The sequence below is a fragment of the Mastacembelus armatus genome, chromosome 14 (assembly GCF_900324485.2).
Source record: "Mastacembelus armatus chromosome 14, fMasArm1.2, whole genome shotgun sequence".
Classification (NCBI taxonomy): Eukaryota; Metazoa; Chordata; class Actinopteri; order Synbranchiformes; family Mastacembelidae; genus Mastacembelus; species Mastacembelus armatus.
The window spans coordinates 7,766,613-7,784,465 of NC_046646.1; the positions used below are offsets into that span (position 1 = coordinate 7,766,613).

The following is a 17,853-nucleotide window of genomic DNA, read 5'->3' on the forward strand; positions in this document are numbered from 1 at the left end:
CAATACTGAACATATAGAAACATCTCTTAATGGCTTGGATTAATATATATTTTTTGCCATAGTTGAGGGTGGCTGATGCAAATACTGTAGAATTAGATGGTTAAATTCAGCCCAATGAGAGCAAGATGGGATTGTCAATTCAAATTTATCTGTAAGAATCAAGTCATTGTGGCAGTCAAATTAAGCTCCTTTATTCACATAAAAACAGCAATACCACAAATTTAAAAGTAATCAATTCTCATTTAAATTCTTGTTTAAAACTGTATAATATCTATTATGAGCTATCTGCCCTCGAAAACAAGATGATTAACCCAGTATCAAGATAACATCCTGAGATAACAAGATCATTACCACATAACACAAGAGCCTTCTGTAATAGTAAATAAATAGTATTTCACTGCCATTTTAAGTATATTTTTATACTAATAACCCCGTATTCCAATAAATTAATTTTTATTTAAACTTTTAATGGATGAATTTTCCTTATGCGAGTATTTATACCTTGGTATAGCTGCTTTAGACTTGAAACAATCCAAGTACTTCTTCCATCACTTTCATCAGTGAAATATACAAGGGCAGTACTCTAACTAAATTGCTCTTAAATACAGTAGGCTATTGGGTAATATTGTATAAAGAGTCAAACTAACGATAGCTTGGCTTATGGTGCCACTTCAACAACATGGTGCGATCATTAATGTTACTCATGTGCTTTTACAACAGTGACAGCTTAAATGTCCACTGTGAAAAGGCACATTAGAAGTTAACTTCATGTATGTATTAAGAAGATCCGGGTCAGAGCAGAATTCAGGTGACCCATGAGGACCACGGCCCTCCCAGCTTCTGATTGGCTGAACACACCTGATCCAGGTAATCAGCGGCAAAGCCACTGAAGGCTCGGCTGCCATTTTCCGTGTGAGTCTGCGCAGTAGTGAGCACAGGTGGTAACCAGGTATCACGGCGTTAGTTTTCCAAAATACGATCTGCCCTTCTTTTGCTTTTTACATTAAAGTGTAGCAACAACGAGTTAGCTTCCTGTTAACGCTACAAACAACTGCTGATACCAACTAATTAGTTTAATCACCTGCGACCGACCGTGTCTCCATGTAGGCCGTGTGGTAGCTGCGGTTGGCTCCTCTCGGCCCTCACCCGAGGCCCCCGTGTGACCAGTCTGCTCAGCGTCCAACTCAAAGTTCAGTCCTGTCCCATCTTCAGCCTGCGACTCTTCCTAAAGACGTCTCACCTCAGCAAACTAGGTAGGCTGAGTGTTTGGGAAAACTGTTTGTGCTAACATAAACATTTATTTTTAAGTTTTGTATTTGCTCTGTTTTGTTTATGTTCTTGACAAAATGCCTGCTGGTTGTTTGTTGTTACCTCAGAACTGCTTGTGGTCACTTTCTGCTAATAATCATTTACCTGTGTGCATTGGCTGTTATTGTGAATAGCTTTCTCCTTTGGTGGTTGGATGGCAAGTACATAATAAGTATTTTGTGTTTTTTATGCAAATATCCAGTCTTACAGGTAATTAATTCGTTTTGTGACTGGGTATGGGACTTCTCTTCCAACTGTGGTCGTGTTGTTGTTTTAGGGGACTTTGCTTTTGGCTCACTAGGATGTGTTGAGAGGTTTGAACTATAGGCCTGTTAGCTGTCTTGAAGTAAATGTGAGTGTCTTGTTCGTTGACATAATTAATCTCCAGTAATAGAAACTGAAGGAATAGTTGTCACAGATTTCCACCAGACTTCCTAGTCAGCTCAGCATTAAGAGAACTATTTCAGCTGAAAGTAAAGGGTTAACGTGGCTGCTTTGGCAGATTTTTACAAGCATGCATAATATCAGCGTTTTATATTCTGTGCAGTTGGTTGACTGAAATGTTACTGCCTACTGCTGCCTTTGAACTCTTTGAACTATGGTACATAACTAGTGCCCCCCCAGCTGGCTGCAGCGTAATTGCCTTGTCCCCTGTGAGGAGCTGCACGTCTCTGAGATTGAAGACTCCCCTGAGTGACTTTTGGTGGACCAGACTGCTACAGGGAGCTTCAATTTACTCTGTAATGTTTTTCATTAACTGAAATCAGCAGTGCATTTTCAAAACACTCAGTCACACTAACAGACACATAAAAGCACTTTGTCTTTATTCACTGTAGAGAACAGAAATTGCTGGACCAAAGGATGGAGACAGTTTGTTAGTAGCCCCACAAATAAACCTCAGTAATCGAAAGGTGGACACAGCTAACAAAGGTTAAAAACAAAGGGGAAACATGTTTCATGTATGACAAGACTGCCTTGCACCCTGCTCATAAGTCAGTGGAGATCAAGCATCAAATTCTTTCTGTTTTCATATCCGTGAGAGTGTCAACACAAACGCCATGAGTCTCTTTCTTCACAGTACTGACTTCACATCTCACAGTTGCAACTTATCCTATTTGCATGTTTGGTGTTAGTTACTGTAATCGCTGAGGTCATGAGTTTGTACAGATGTACAAATTAGATATAACTGCATTATTCATTTCTGGTGCAAAAATGACCTGTATAACCCTTAACTTTAGCATTTTTCTGGAAGGAAAGCAGGTACCGTGTGTGTGTGTGTGTGTGTGTGTGTGTGTGTGTGTGTGTGTGTGTGTGTGTGTGTGTGTGTGTGTGTGTGTGTGTGCGTGTGCACGCGTGTGTGCGTGTTGATTTGCATATTTTTCTTTTTGTTATTAAACAATGTGTTTAATATACTACCTCTACCAACTGGCCAATAATTGTGGTTTCATTAAAAAATTGTCAGTATTTTCATTGTCATATACAGTGGGTACGGAAAGTATTCAGACCCCTTTAAATGTTTCACTCTTTGTGTCATTGCAGCCATTTGCCAAAATCAAAAAAGTTCATTTTATTTCTCATTAATGTACACTCAGCACCCCATCTTGACAGAAAAAAACAGAAATGTAGAAATTTTTGCAAATTTATTACAAAAGAAAAACTGAAATATCACATGGTCATAAGTATTCAGACCCTGTGCTCAGTATTGAGTAGAAGCACCCTTTTGAGCTAGTACAGCCATGAGTCTTCTTGGGAATGATGCAACAAGTTTTTCACACCTGGATTTGGGGATCCTCTGCCATTCTTCCTTGCAGATCCTCTCCAGTTCTGTCAGGTTGGATGGTGAACGTTGGTGGACAGCCATTTTCAGGTCTCTCCAGAGATGCTCAAATGGGTTTAGGTCAGGGCTCTGGCTGGGCCAGTCAAGAACGGTCACAGAGTTGTTCCGAAGCCACTCCTTTGTTATTTTAGCTGTGTGCCTAGGGTCATTGTCCTGTTGAAAGGTGAACCTTCGGCCCAGTCTGAGGTCCTGAGCACTCTGGAAGAGGTTTTCTTCCAGGATATCTCTGTACTTGGCCGCATTCATCTTTCCTTCAATTGCAACCAGTCGTCCTGTCCCTGCAGCTGAAAAACACCCCCACAACATGATGCTCCCACCACCATGTTTCACTGTAGGGATTGTATTGGACAGGGGATGAGCAGTGCCTGGTTTTCTCCACACATACCGCTTAGAATTAACGCCAAAAAGTTCAATCTTGGTCTCATCAGACCAGAGAGTCTTATTTCTCATAGTCTGGGAGTCCTTCATGTGTTTTTTGGCAAACTCTATGCAGGCTTTCATGTGTCTTGCACTGAGGAGAGGCTTCCGTCGGGCCACTCTGCCATAAAGCCCCGACTGGTGGAGGGCTGCAGTGATAGTTGACTCTGTGGAACTTTCTCCCATCTCCCTACTGCATCTCTGGAGCTCAGCCACAGTGATCTTTGGGTTCTTCTTTACCTCTCACCAAGGCTCTTCTCCCACGATTGCTCAGTTTGGCTGGACGGCCAGGTCTAGGAAGAGTTCTGGTCGTCCCATACTTTTTCCATTTGAGGATTATGGAGGCCACTGTGCTCTTAGGAACCTTGAGTGCTGCATAAATTCTTTTGTAACCTTGGCCAGATCTGTGCCTTGCCACAATTCTGTCTCTGAGCTCCTTGGGCAGTTCCTTCGACCTCATGATTCTCATTTGCTCTGACATGCACTGTGAGCTGTAAGGTCTTATATAGACAGGTGTGTGCCTTTCCTAATCAAGTCCAATCAGTTTAGTTAAACACAGCTGGACTCCAATGAAGGAGCAGAACCATCTCAAGGAGGATCAGAAGAAATGGACAGCATGTGAGTTAAATATGAGTGTCACTGCAAAGGGTCTGAATACTTTCCGTACCCACTGTATATACATTTAGAGCTATTATCCAAGTAGATGGCCTTCACCTTTGCTAAATATGACAAGTCTTCAGTCACTTTAATGTGCTCAAATGTGTGTGTGTGTGTTTTTTTTTTTTCCGTATTTGCAAGCATGGAGATGAGCACCACACTCATGTGGCTCAAAAACACTGAGCACTATATGTTCCTAGAGCAGGTGTCAACAGTAGCACTAAGTGGAAAATGGATTGTTTCATTTATCATAGCTTGCACAAGTAAGCAAAAAACCTAATATATCCATGTAGAGTTTTACAAAGCTCATTTTACCCCTACCTGTGCAGCCGAAGGCCCCGACAGGGCAGCCAGAACTGGGTGAGGGCCAGAGAGATACAGTAACCTTCAAAGTCTATAGGCAGCAGCACAAACTTGTTCATCCATAATACTCAGTAATTTCCTCTTTGCTGCTTTGTTCAGTGCTCTGTACAGGCTTTAGGAGGTCTCATATTTTTAAATGTTGTTTGGATCACTTATGTCTGTTCTATTGCAGTTGTATTACATTGGGATGTTGCGGATAATATTTTATTTATTTATACTGGGCTGTTTTCTGATAGAGATGAGGATTTTAAGTGTTTACTTATTATGCTAAATAATTTATGAAGTCAAATGGGTAAATTGTTGCAACACTTTCTGGCCAAAGATCATCACTGCAGCCCTCAAACATGTTGACATTTTTTCAGGGCTTCAAAAACAAAATGTTACTTTCACTTACTACAGTATCTTAATTTTACTCCATGTCCATGAGCAGCTTTTATAGGCAACAAAATAGACCCTTAAAATATCATTTGCTGTTATTTCAGATGCTGATTAGGACAATTACTCATATGCAGGAATGAATCGGTGTTCAGTAAGTGAGTCACAACATTAGATATGAGGATAGTGAGTTTACAATATTTATGCCTTCGCTGTCGTCTTCTATGAGTAATGTACATAAATATTGAGAGGTGCATATGTTTATGCCAAACTTCATATATTGCAAGCAATGTCAGGTGCATGTGCTTTGATTAAAATGTGTGCCACATATTTTCTTCCTTGTGCGATGTCCTTTCGCTGTATTGCTTGTTTTTTGCCTAATAAGTCAGAGTGAACATAACACACAAAATGACTTGCATCCTCTGGCACACAGAATCAGACAAAAATCCTCATTCAGTAGGAATATCAGATGAGTCTATAGTGTTTAATATGGACCTTTGAAGCTTGAAGAAGGGTCTTAAAACTCCAAGACAAAATACAATGTCCTTTTAATCCTCATTTCCATTTGCTACATGTCATACAGTAAGCACATGAACAAGAGGGCAACATACAGAGTCCAGTCACTGAGCATAACAGATAGCAACTTCCCAACAAAAACACAAAGTCCACTAAGTTCCTGGAGCTATCTTTGTGGAGGAAGTCTTTGATCTCTGAATGCGTTGGGACATGCAATGAAATTGCGGGAGCGTGAACACAGTGTGTACAACTCTGTTTGCAAACAGCTGCTAATTCACAGTTAGGTTTGAAAAGTGCACACAAGGTATTGATCTTGTAAGTAGCTTGATGAATATATTATCTCTACTGTACATCTTTAAAATACCATAACACGTAGTGTTACAGAGTTCAGTGTAAGACAGCGGTACTTATCAGATGTAAAAATAAATGATGTGACATATCAATATTCACAAAAAAAAACTATTGGAATTGATTTCACAATATCTACAAATTCACAACTTAGTAACACTATTCTGAGCAATTAGAACTGTTGCCATTTAGTTTTAATAATTTGTTTAGTCTATTTGTCTACGGCTTTCTATCCATTAAGAGTTTTGCATCAATGCTGTAGAGGTTATGTTGTATAAAATAATATTTAATGCTGTACTGAATAGCATAAATATATTCATATAGTAATATACTGTTAATATACTTTCATCTTATAGGATGACATGTTTCTGCTGAAGTTAACTCTGGCCCTGTGAGGAAAAGATTTAGGACATGAATAACACAATCATAAATTTAAATTGCAACAATACAGGAGAGTCTTGTTATTGTCAGGAAAGAATATGTATATATTTTTTATATATATATTAATATATAAAAAAACAAAACAAACAAAAAAAAAAACCCATAAGTTTTGTCCTAATTTGCCAATTGTGTATGCATATTCTTCAAAATACTGTTTTATTCTAAACTTCTTTTAAAGTTGATCAGTCACTGTCTTATTTTTGCTTCATTGCATGAGTCTGAGCAGTTTGGAGGATAGATAGTAAAGTATAGTAAATACGACATTGCAAATGGAATAGACTAAAATCTAAATGAATCTCCTGGTAATCGCCTGGAATATGCAAGAAATTATGTGTATGTGTCTTTGGTCATCGCATTGTACAATATACATGTTAATTGGCTAAGGGTGAGTGGACATATTGGTGATATTTGACGCAAGTTATCTCGCAAATGCAATTCAAATATGCAGCAGCTGCTGCTTGGTACTGCTTACGTAAAGTACCTCGATCACATCACCGAGATGAATCATACATAAACATTAGCGCTCAGTGTCATGAGATCCTAAATTAGCAGCAGCCAGGAGGCTTTAAACACCCTCAGCAGATGTGTATCATGAATCAATTTGAGATGAAATGATAAAAATCAAGTTTGAAAAGAGAAAAGAGACACCTCTTGAAGTGTATCAATTCATGAAGTATATTTTATGAAAAAAATCATACTGTGTCAGTATTAAGATATTCAGTCTCTGTTTTCCCATGGTGTTGAGAAGTATGTGGGAGCATTATTACATATTGCATGTCAGACCAGATTTGTGGTTTGAGGTGCCTATAAAAATTTGAAGAGTTTACCAGGAGATATTTGTGCTGCTCCATTTTGTGTCACTGGATGGCTAAAATGAACAATACGCCCTCTATGCTCTATATGCTCATGGTATGAAGACTTTTAACACGTTTAGATTCTCTCTTTTACAGTGTCTGCTAATTTAAACGAACTGGTATGAGTAGAGTTGGTGAAACCCATACCATTTATCTTTTGTTCATTAGTTTTTAATTTTATGCATGAAACAGAATAAAAACTGACCCTGTGATTACTAGTTGACAGGAATGAAATTGTATTTTGTGGTTATGCATCTCCCTACATGTATGCACACCGACTTATCTCTCCCTCATTTTGTGTTTTAATATTTGTAACTGAGATGAATGTAAAACCAGCTCATTGTGTTTGTATATTAAACTGTACCTAAAATGAGTGTGTTATCAAATGACACAATTGGAACTCCGTGCCTACCAAGAATAATTAGCATCATATCGATATGCACAATTGGAATAATTGGAATTTGTGTGTTGATGCAAAAGCTGCAGAGATCATAAGTGAGTAATTGTTGAGTAACTGGCATGAACTACAGAAACATTGATACTAAGCCCTATTTCAGTGTAACGAACACCATTATCGGAGGTTGTAGACATACACATGTACAGATTGTCATGCATTAACCTATGACTTTTACATTGGTTACATGGTTTGTGTTATTAACACGTCTTTAAAGAGGCCACAACACAGTTCACTTATTGTCCTATGATTACCACTGACAGTCTGAAAAGATCCAATGCATGTTGGAATCTAAAGTACAGCAGTCATCAAATTCTACACTGTAATTAAGATAATGCAATATATCCAGAGTGCAGCTGCTAAAAAGGCAGAAATTACTCTTATATTTATATATATATATGTATAACCCTTACCAGATTCAGCACATAACAAAAATACACGTAAAGGAGAAACAGAAGTTGGAGGCAGTTGGCACAGCTGGTTTTCAACTTTGAAACCATCACTTGTTGACCACTGGTATGGTCTTCAAGACTTAAACTTAGTTTGTAGTTTTATTGTTGGAGAAATATATATATTTTTTTCTTCATCCATTTGACGACATTTTTTTCCCCCAAATGATGATAGTCTGTTTAGAAATATTGTGACATAATGGCCTTTGTTGTCTACTACAAAACACAGAAACAGTACAGCATATGTAGACAAACAAATCTTCACCAGTATACTTTATACAGTCAGGTGTAAAAGGGCAAAAGAACATGATTCAAAATCGTGCTCATGACTTGACATACAGAGAAATCATACTGGAGCCAACCCACTACAGTGACTGAATTGGAGGGGGGACACAAAAATACTGGCACTGGAGTGCCTGCCCACAATATACTTTAAGAAAGAAACTGTATCTGGTATGGTTTAATTATCAGCCAGTGTAATTTGCGTTTCCTTGGGAAATTGTATAATGAACTGCAATTCAGATTTCGACTTCAGTCTGAGGTAATGATGGTAGTTCATTATGACTGCGCAGCTCTTGGAGTCGCCACACCATGAGCCAAAAATGAACTTCATAATTGTTCTGGACTACACTTGATCCTTTAATCTCTTTGCTTCATCTTTTCACAGGCAGAGGTCTGTTAACCTTCCACACTAATGGGCAATTTTACACTTGGTGCCCATGGGCTGTGGGTGGGTGTGGGGGACCGCATACTGCAGTATATAGAGCCTGTGGACACCAGTACATATTTGCATGTAATGTAGTCACAGACCTTTGTGCATATGAGTTGAAAATGCAAGTGAATGTGTGTCAAAGCCTTTTTCTTTATGGTGTGTGTATTCACCAAGGCACAGCTTCTGTCATTAAACATAGTCAGCCAGTTAAAACAATAAGAGCCACTGGATTAGAAAATACACAGACAGCCCCATGGGACACAAAAGCAATTCCAGATGATACTGCACTGGGTCTGCTGAGATTCAGTGCGAGCTGAAGGCCAGACACTGACGATTATTAATGATGTTCCTATAGAACTATTCACGCTGCCCCCAGCTAACGCAGCACAGTAAAGCGACCCATGGATGGCTCTGCTGGCGTTTTCTGATGCATCACTGTGTGTATGTGTGCATGCACGCATGTTGTTAACTCGATGAATGTGTCAAAACATTATCATTGCTAATAAGTTACAATGAAAACTTCAAACACATGCTTGCTCTGACTTATTACAAGCAAAGCGCAAACATGTTGAAACACGGTGAAAACACGATTTGACTATTTTACAAAACAGCAAGCGATCAAGATATAGCAAAGAAACACTTGGAAACTCACAACAGGGAACAGGGCCAGAGCTAAGTGTGGAGGGGAGCAAAGAGATGCTACACAACACACAGTTTGATGTGACCCCTTCAGGGTCCATGACTATATATGACCCTAGTATGATGATAAAATTTGGCTTCCATCTACACAGACGTGCAAAAATATCAAATGCTTAAGAAAACAGACAGATGAAACACGCTCGCACACATACACACACAATAAGATGTAACGGGCCTCCTACAAATCTTTCTACCCTCTGAACAAAACCAGATCAAGCCTATAGCTGTGGTTCAAATTCAGTTTAGGTTGTTTGCCTTCATGATAGCGGGCTTTCTGTTGACATATGTGGCCCAGTAGCCTAAATTGAAGATGAAGAACAGAACTGGGAAAATGATGCGTGATATTTTGTCCACTTTGCTGACACGGTTGTAGGACTTCTTGGCCTCCGTGTATGGGTCGTCTATTTTAGACAGATAGGGGTGTTTGGCCATTGCACCACTGGCACTCTTGGAAATGGTCGTTAAGCCTTGGTCTTTGACTACGTTGATGGCGTAGGTGGTTCCAACAATGTTGAAGGTGTTGTTTGCCTTTTTGGATAAAGTTGCCGATTCTCTTCTCTGAAAAAGAACAAGGTAGTAAAGTAAAGTTTGTCAGGAGGGAAGCATCAGACTTAACAATACTTCCATTTGAACTCATAAAGAGGAAATAGAAGCAACACCACGAGACACGACACACACAAGAACAAAACAAAAGCCTAACCATATCTTTAATCCTGGCCATGTTAGCCTGAAACGGTTCCTGAAAAGAAAAGTAGAAAAGAAAAAAAGTTTACCAATTATATTAAAATTACCCAACTTGCATACTCAACTCATCACTAACTAGCTGGATCTACTTTTGAGCATTTAACACTAATATTGTCAATTCAGATCTGCAACACAGGAATCTGGATTGCAGAAAAAAAAGGTCATGATGAATATTCATGACAGAATTATAAGGCTGGTAAAATTAAGAGTGTGGTAATAGGGACAATTGTGTTTCGCATCATTGCAGAACCAGGCTGGACTGGCGTGTGATACTGCCAACAGTAGCAGTAGCAGCACAGAACAGGATTAGAAACAAAGCAAAATAACTGTGCCTGAAAACATGTCTGACAAACTGTATCAATGAGAGCAGCCAGGCCTCTCCAGGCAAACAGCTTGCGATAAAACAAACACGACAAAGGCTGTGTGAGATAAAGCTGGATGGAGAAAACTACCTTCTTCCTTCTACTAGAGAGAAATCAGTAAACTTCTTCATCTTTTATATGGAAATTGCAGAGGGAAGGAGAATTGTATTTGGCAAAATGGTACAATGATAGCTAAACTCACATCGCCAGAGGATCCTGTCAGCTTAAAAGAGTACAGTGCAGTACACATTGTAAAGTGAGTGAACAAGTAGGGCACCAAGATTGATCACCGGGCAGAGTTTTAGTTTTATGTGTGGCATGTAATGTGTGAGCCTGTACTAGGGTCATTTTCTTCACACCATTCATTTCCTCTGTGGCCACTTTAAGATCTGCAACAAAACTATGTACGTGTTACGGAAAAGAGTTTCAGTTTCACTGCTCTTTGTTTTCACTGTTGCTTTGAGCCTGGCTTTAATTTTTGCTCTACTTTTTCAGCTTCATTTAATTTTCCTTCCTTTTTCCTTCACTATATCTTTTTAATTAGCATAACTAATGTCCCCTCTTCTCCTCCTCCAGAACGCTTCACGGTGGATTTCTTCCACACGCAACACATCATCAAATGTTTTGTTTGGTCTGTATACTCACATACACTTAGAAGTGGAGGCACACAAATGGCTTTTACGAGAGACAAAATGTGTCGTATGTTTGGTCAGTTCCTGAGCTGGACCAGTGTGCATAAAATTCTCAGGGAAACCATTTGTGAAAGTCAAATGTGACAAATGGTGAGCTGCTGCCTGAACGACTCTATCTCAAGTCAATTCGTTCAGGGTGAGAAAGAGTCGCACTGATGCCCCCAAGATAACCAGATACTTTCCCATGATGCCGATTCCTCCACATCTAACACCACCACCACCACTAGCTTCCTCTATCACAGGGATGGCTTACCTCAGCAGGAAAAGCAAAGTACAAATGTGTTCTCTGACCTTAATTGTGACCTCCTAAACTCTGCAGTCCTTGGTATTAGGGATGGTCTTTGCACAGCAACCTGGCAAGCGAGCCAAGCAAAGTCATTTTGTCACTTTTTCCACTTGGCCTTGCGCCACAGTAATTTATTTAGTTAAATTATTAGGGAAAGCACATGTGGCATTGACTTGCGTGCGTGTTATCAGCCTACTGTGATAAAGGACACAATTTGCTTCCAGCCAAAGATTCTTGCTCACTATTCAAAGTCATTTGTCTACCTGCAGGCACAAATGGCCCCCAAATACAATGCGTCTAATGACCTTGTCTTCATAACTTCTGCAAACTGTTGCATCAGAATTTCTTTATGAGTGTGAGTAAGTGTGTCCTGGGGGTAATTATGCCTCGCTATGTCTTACTGTTTGCAGTGTGTGTGTGTATGTAACTGAACCTTGTGACAGTCTTATCCTGTCTAAGATTGTCTATTTTTTAGTCTGTGGGCAGTGAGCATGTGGGGCCACATGAGCCTGCAGACCGTGTTTAGGGAGCTACAAAGTTCCTGTCTGTGGGCTTTTCGTGTTTTATTTACAATGTCAAGATTTACACTTTTTTAATCTGGTAGTTGTAGATGTAGCCTGAGCCTTGGTCCCATCACTGCAAATTACCTGTCCCCCAGCAGTAAACACAAGTAAACTTTCTAATTCCAAATAAAAGCACAGGTTATAAAAGACACTTCTACTTCACATTTTCTCACATTTATTTTGGTTACTTCGTAGTGCTCAATTCCTAAAATAGCACATGTCTTCAAAAAGACAAAAAAACAAACAAAAAACATGTATCTGCCTTTTGCCAAAAACCGACTTATTATACTACAACTGACAAAACACTGAATCCAGTGGAGATGACTAAATTTAGGATGGCTATTCAGACATATTTTTATCTTGCTAATTTACAAGGATCCTTCTTTGTTGTAATAGTCACAGCAAGGCAAATAGTAGCACATAATACCTCTAGCTCCAACAACAGAAGTGTGCAGGGCATTTATTAAACTATAGCCCCAAAAACAAGGTGCCTCCATTTTTTTTTTTTTAACCACCTGACATGCATTGAACTTTCAGAAAAAGCTGTAATAACTCCCCCTTTTGTTCCTGCAACAGTATGGTGAGTAGCAGTGTCACGCTCTGCTCTGCTTTACCGAAAAGTGACTGCTAGGATCGATAATGACAGGCTGTGTCTCCGTCGTTTTCTAACAACCTATTGTGATCACGTCTGTACATGAAATCATTTGTGCCGAAGCTGTCGAGACAAAAGATTGTGAGGCAAACATACACACATGAAAACATGATGGTTCCTCGGCTCCAGCAGTGAGACCCACTGTGTAGTGAGCCAGTGCTCCTGCCTCAGCTGATGAAATCAGCACACAATATTTAACACAGTAGTGTCCAATCATGTGGCATGCGGTACCAAGAATATCCAGGCTTTCATTCCAAGCAAACTCCCCATCGGCTAATTCCTGCTATAAGCACACCTTCAGCCAGGGAGGGGAGAGCTAATCAGTCACTTGTCACTTGTCAAACAGAAGGTGACAAAAAAAAGAAGGAAAATTTCAAAGAATCTGTAACCAGCAAAGTAAATTGGTGCCCACTGACTCATCTACAGCTCGCTGACTGGAGGCTGTATTTCCAAAAGGTCATAGCCAGATAAAACATCACTATTCTTTTGTAAGGGCTGCTCCTGTAGGTTTTTTTTTTTTTAATAATAAAAATTATGAATACATTAACAAATGAAAGCCCGTGTGAAGTCAGCTTCCTTTGCTTTTTTGGTAGCTCATTCTAGCAGGGTGTGTGATGTGAGTACCACGTCTCCCTGTGTGACCCTATTCTTTTTTTATCTGTCATGACAACTGCATGCTCAGCACAGCCCCCAAGAATGCAGCCCAGGCTGTTGCCGTTAAGATGAGGCATCAAAAGGAGGGAAGGGGGGGAAAGGAAAAAAAAAAAAAAAAACTCCATTGCTGCAGTGTAACGCTGCAAATTATCCTCACCAACTGAAAAGTTCTGTAGCAGCAATATGCATTTGTGTCAATCACCCCGAGGACCAAATGTCAAGCTATAAAAATCTGAAAAGGCTCTACTGATTGTGTCAGACATTAAAAGCAGAAAATAGATTTGTGGCACAGTATGTTGCAGTAGAAGAAATGTGTTTTCCATGTTGTGTTTGTGGTTGAAATGTAGAAATGTTACAGCATGTTTATGTGCTAGCAGCAACATAACAGCTTTTTTTTACCTTGTGGGCAGGTTCATAATGTTTCTAATGGGATTTTTTATAGCAATATGACCAAAGGCCATTGTTTTCATATAGGTTCACTTCATTTGTACTGTATATTGGCGCTGTTTATATGAGCTGATCAGTTTGAAATGGAAAACATGCCTTTTGACTAGGTCAGACATACTTAGTTGTACATCTAGTAATTTGTCTATTTTACCTGATTAAACAGGGAAAATAACCAAATTAATTATTATAAAGCAATCAAGGTATAAATGGCCTTCTTGCATTTCAGTTTCTAACATCTGAAATACAAATACATGGTTTGGTTTGCTGGCTCTTTCTATCAAAAATCAATATGGCTCTGTAAACCCCACATGTGGTTCTGCAAATTGAACTGTGAATCAAATTGTAAGCTGTTCTTGACATATTCTCAGCACAATGTGAGGATCTGCTAAGGTAACTGATCTCAGCAAACAAGGACAGACTATTTATTTTGAAATAGTAAATGTATTGTACATCCTAATAAACTTATTGACAGAAGGCAAACCTATTTTGCAGTCTACAAGCACTTTAAAACCACTGGTGACTAGACTAACAGCTGCTTCTGTGAAGTTATCCAAGCCAAGTTGTTCCTTTCAGAATGATGTATGTTGAAGCAGTCACTGCAGCTACATTAATTAAACAGAAACACTTATTTCATACAGGCAGCACATTACCAAGTGCTTTAAATTTTGTTGTTTCTCTGCCTGCTCTAAGATTTCATGCTTCTAATTGGTTTTATTTGATGAGATTGCTTATAAAACATCACAGAAATCACGGTGAAAGTTAGAGCCCGACCAATATATCGTTTTGCCGATTTTATCGGCCGATATGAGCCTATTGGAGATATATCGGTATCGGCGAATATGCTGCAGATATTTTTTAATGTGTGTTTAAAATGCACTTATGTGTATATATATTCTGTTTATGTATACTGTATTCTATATACAGTACCAGTCAAAAGTTTGGACACACGAATTGAAATGCCATTGCCTGCACAAGTGTATCCAAACTTTTGACTGGTACTGTACTATAATATACACGTAAATAATATCGGCCAATATATCAATATCAGATTTTTTTTTTATTTTTTTTTTTTACTTCATAATATCGGCATCGGCATCGGCCCCAGAAAACCCATATTGGTCGGACTCTTGTAAATGTATGTGATGAGGTTATTATAAGAAACTAATCAGTTTTTATTTATGTGACTTCATTACAGCTCCATAGACAAGCTACTTGTTCAGGACTCTGCATCCTCCAAACAGTCAACCACAAAAAAAAAACTACTGTCACCATTTGTAGTTCCACTTACCTGCTGATAGAAATTTATTCACCATTTTATACCCCTAAACAATCCATAGTCGGCCTAGACTATCGACTATTGATAGAAATTAAGTACATTGTGATTTATCAGATTTAATGCCTAAGTTAAAAAGTGCCTAGCCTCAAGCAGTGCTTTTAAATAATGCACTCTAACCATGTAATCGGAGTTTCTGTGGTGTGCAGACTAGGTGTAAGGATGCCATCTTTTCTGGGGAGAATGAGTCTATGCTGACTTTAGGATGAGAGTGGAACATATGTCACCATCATAGATCAGGGCCAGTGTCTCTGGGAGTTTACCTCTGTTTGTGCTCTCACTGTTCTGCCCCAGTGTCCCTGTTCCATTTGGCTGTTAATGAATAATAAAAGCTCTCTTTATAGTCTTTATAGAGTACTCCAGGCTGTGTTAAGGAAGAGATTTTCTACCAATTTCCAAAATGCAATCTGTTCTCATCGTTCCTGTAGTGTTAAATGAGGACTTGGTGAGCAATTTGAGCATTTTTAACAGGGTTATCAAATCAAAAGATGGGGAACAGTAAATCTGGAATTTAATAAGAAAGAGAAATGAAAAGAAAAAAATGAAAAATGTTTTTGTGGTTTTGGATGATGTGCTGGTGTTTGAGTACCGGTGTGACATGTTTTCCCAAAATATCAGACAATGTCAGATAAGAATAACTCACCCTTATTTCCATGCCCTCCTTTTTCCCATCCCATGCCCAGCTGCGCTTGGTGAAGTAGTTGACTGTGGCAAACTCAATCAGGGCAGAGAAGACAAAGGCATAGCACACTGCCATGAACCAGTCCATGGCAGTGGCATAAGCCACCTTAGGAAGGGAGTTTCTAGCACTGATGCTCAGAGTGGTCATGGTTAGGACAGTGGTGACCCCTGAGGATAAAACAAAAAGATCAGTAAACCATTGTTTTTTTTTTTTTGTTGTTGTTTTTTTTTTTTTAAGGTGAGACTTTAGGAAAGTTCATATTCTTTGAACTTGAGGCTTTGTGTGGGTTTGACCATCATGTCTGTTGCCAATGATAGAATTTTCCTTTTCCTTTTTTATTTTTTTGAGCATCCACTTTACACAACCCACTGTGTATCACTAACAAAGTTCAAAGGTGTGTAACAATTGTAAGTATGCTGGGCCAGTGGTTCAAACAGAAACTGGCTTCTCAGTGCAATTAACCATAATAATGGGTGTTTTAGGCTGTATTTTTGACTATGCTTTGGTGAAACCAGTCTGACATGGCTTTTTTTCTGGCAATGGGTGTGTTTGCAATAAGACTGAATACAAGCCAAAGCAGAGAGATGCTTGCATATATTTGCACACAGCAAGCACAGTGCAGGATAATGTGTAGTGGTTGGTAACAATAATATTTTTTTAAGGAGAACACAAAGTGCAAACAGACCTCAAGCTACTAAAATTAATCTTGAAATGAATTCTTTGGCATATAAACTTTGACACTTCCACAGACCGTTTCATATCTTGGCCTTTACTTTCATTTTTGCTGGGAATTAAATGTGGCTTGCACAGTGGTCACCCATCCAACCATATAAAAGCAATCACTTCATCTGTTCCAGCCTGGCTCATCTGATGAAAAATGCACACACGGGCACTAAAAGTGAATATTGTATTTGAAAACATGGAGGTTAGATCTTTTTAGTGAGAAATTAGTAAAAAAAAAAAAAAAAAAAAATAGAATTTGACAAAAAAATTACACAGATCCATGGGTTACTATTCACTATAAGGGCAGAGATGAATTTATTTACATTTTGCATTACATGACTACATTTACTTAGGTCATTAGTATTAACAAAGGAAAAATTGAAAAATAATAGGGATTGTTTACAATATCAAAGTTGAGATTTGTAAATATAGGTCAGGTGCAAATCAGGTAGTCCTATTAAACGTGGTGACCCTTTTTATTTGGTAATCTCCACAAAATCCAACTTGAAGGTGCCGGAAACTAAAATGATAAATCGCATCATTGACTGCTATGACACACAAATGTGAAGAACATAGTATAGAGATTATTATTTTTATTATTATTATTATTAATAATAAAATTGAATGCAACAGTGAGAACAAACGTTTAAGGTGTGAGCATTTTGTTGGAACTGTGACCTTTACAGTATATCTTTGATTCTTTCCACTGAGAAAACAACACTGAATACAGCTCCAAATGTGAAGGAAATTGTTCTCTACAAGTGGAAATTCTTGTATGACTGAAATGATTCACAGGAGACGTTCTAAATGACCCGTGGCTTTGCATGCTGTTCCAAGTCTACTGTGCAATGTGCACTTTGTCTCCAAACCACATCGCTAATTATTTGACAAATAGTGGCTCTTTTATATATTATGACAGTTGAAAGCAGGGTAAGGGCAAACTACTTTTTTATCTAAGCAGACACCAAATTGTTATTAACATTAATATATTCCCATGGAAGGTAAAGTTAAATGTAACAAATTATTAACATAAATAATGTTAATAACAATGGCCGACTTTAATCAAAGAGATGATTGATCAAATGGAAGACTGAACTTTACCTTTTAAAAATAATATCCTTCAGCATAATATTGATATAATTATTCTCATGGAAGGTAAAGTTAAATGCTATGGGATCCTCTTTAATACTTTTAAATGAGTGAGGATTTGCACTTGTACTATTTCCTTGAAAAGTAATACATTTTTTTCTGTGCTTCACCTCTCTGAATGTGTGATCTGATCCTT

The 17,853-nt window shown here is 38.6% G+C and overlaps 1 protein-coding gene across 1 annotated transcript in view; it reads right to left on the reverse strand.

Moving 5' to 3' along the window:
* Positions 1–9,667: 9,667 nt before the first annotated feature.
* gabra3 (gamma-aminobutyric acid type A receptor subunit alpha3) overlaps positions 9,668–17,853 on the reverse strand; it is a 36,725-nt gene continuing 28,539 nt past the window's right edge. The window contains exons 7-8 of the mRNA XM_033325542.1: positions 15,807–16,012; positions 9,668–9,988 (exon numbers count right to left, since the gene is read on the reverse strand). Of these exons, the coding sequence (XP_033181433.1) occupies positions 9,668–9,988; positions 15,807–16,012 (527 nt within the window). The remainder of the gene's footprint in view (positions 9,989–15,806; positions 16,013–17,853) is intronic.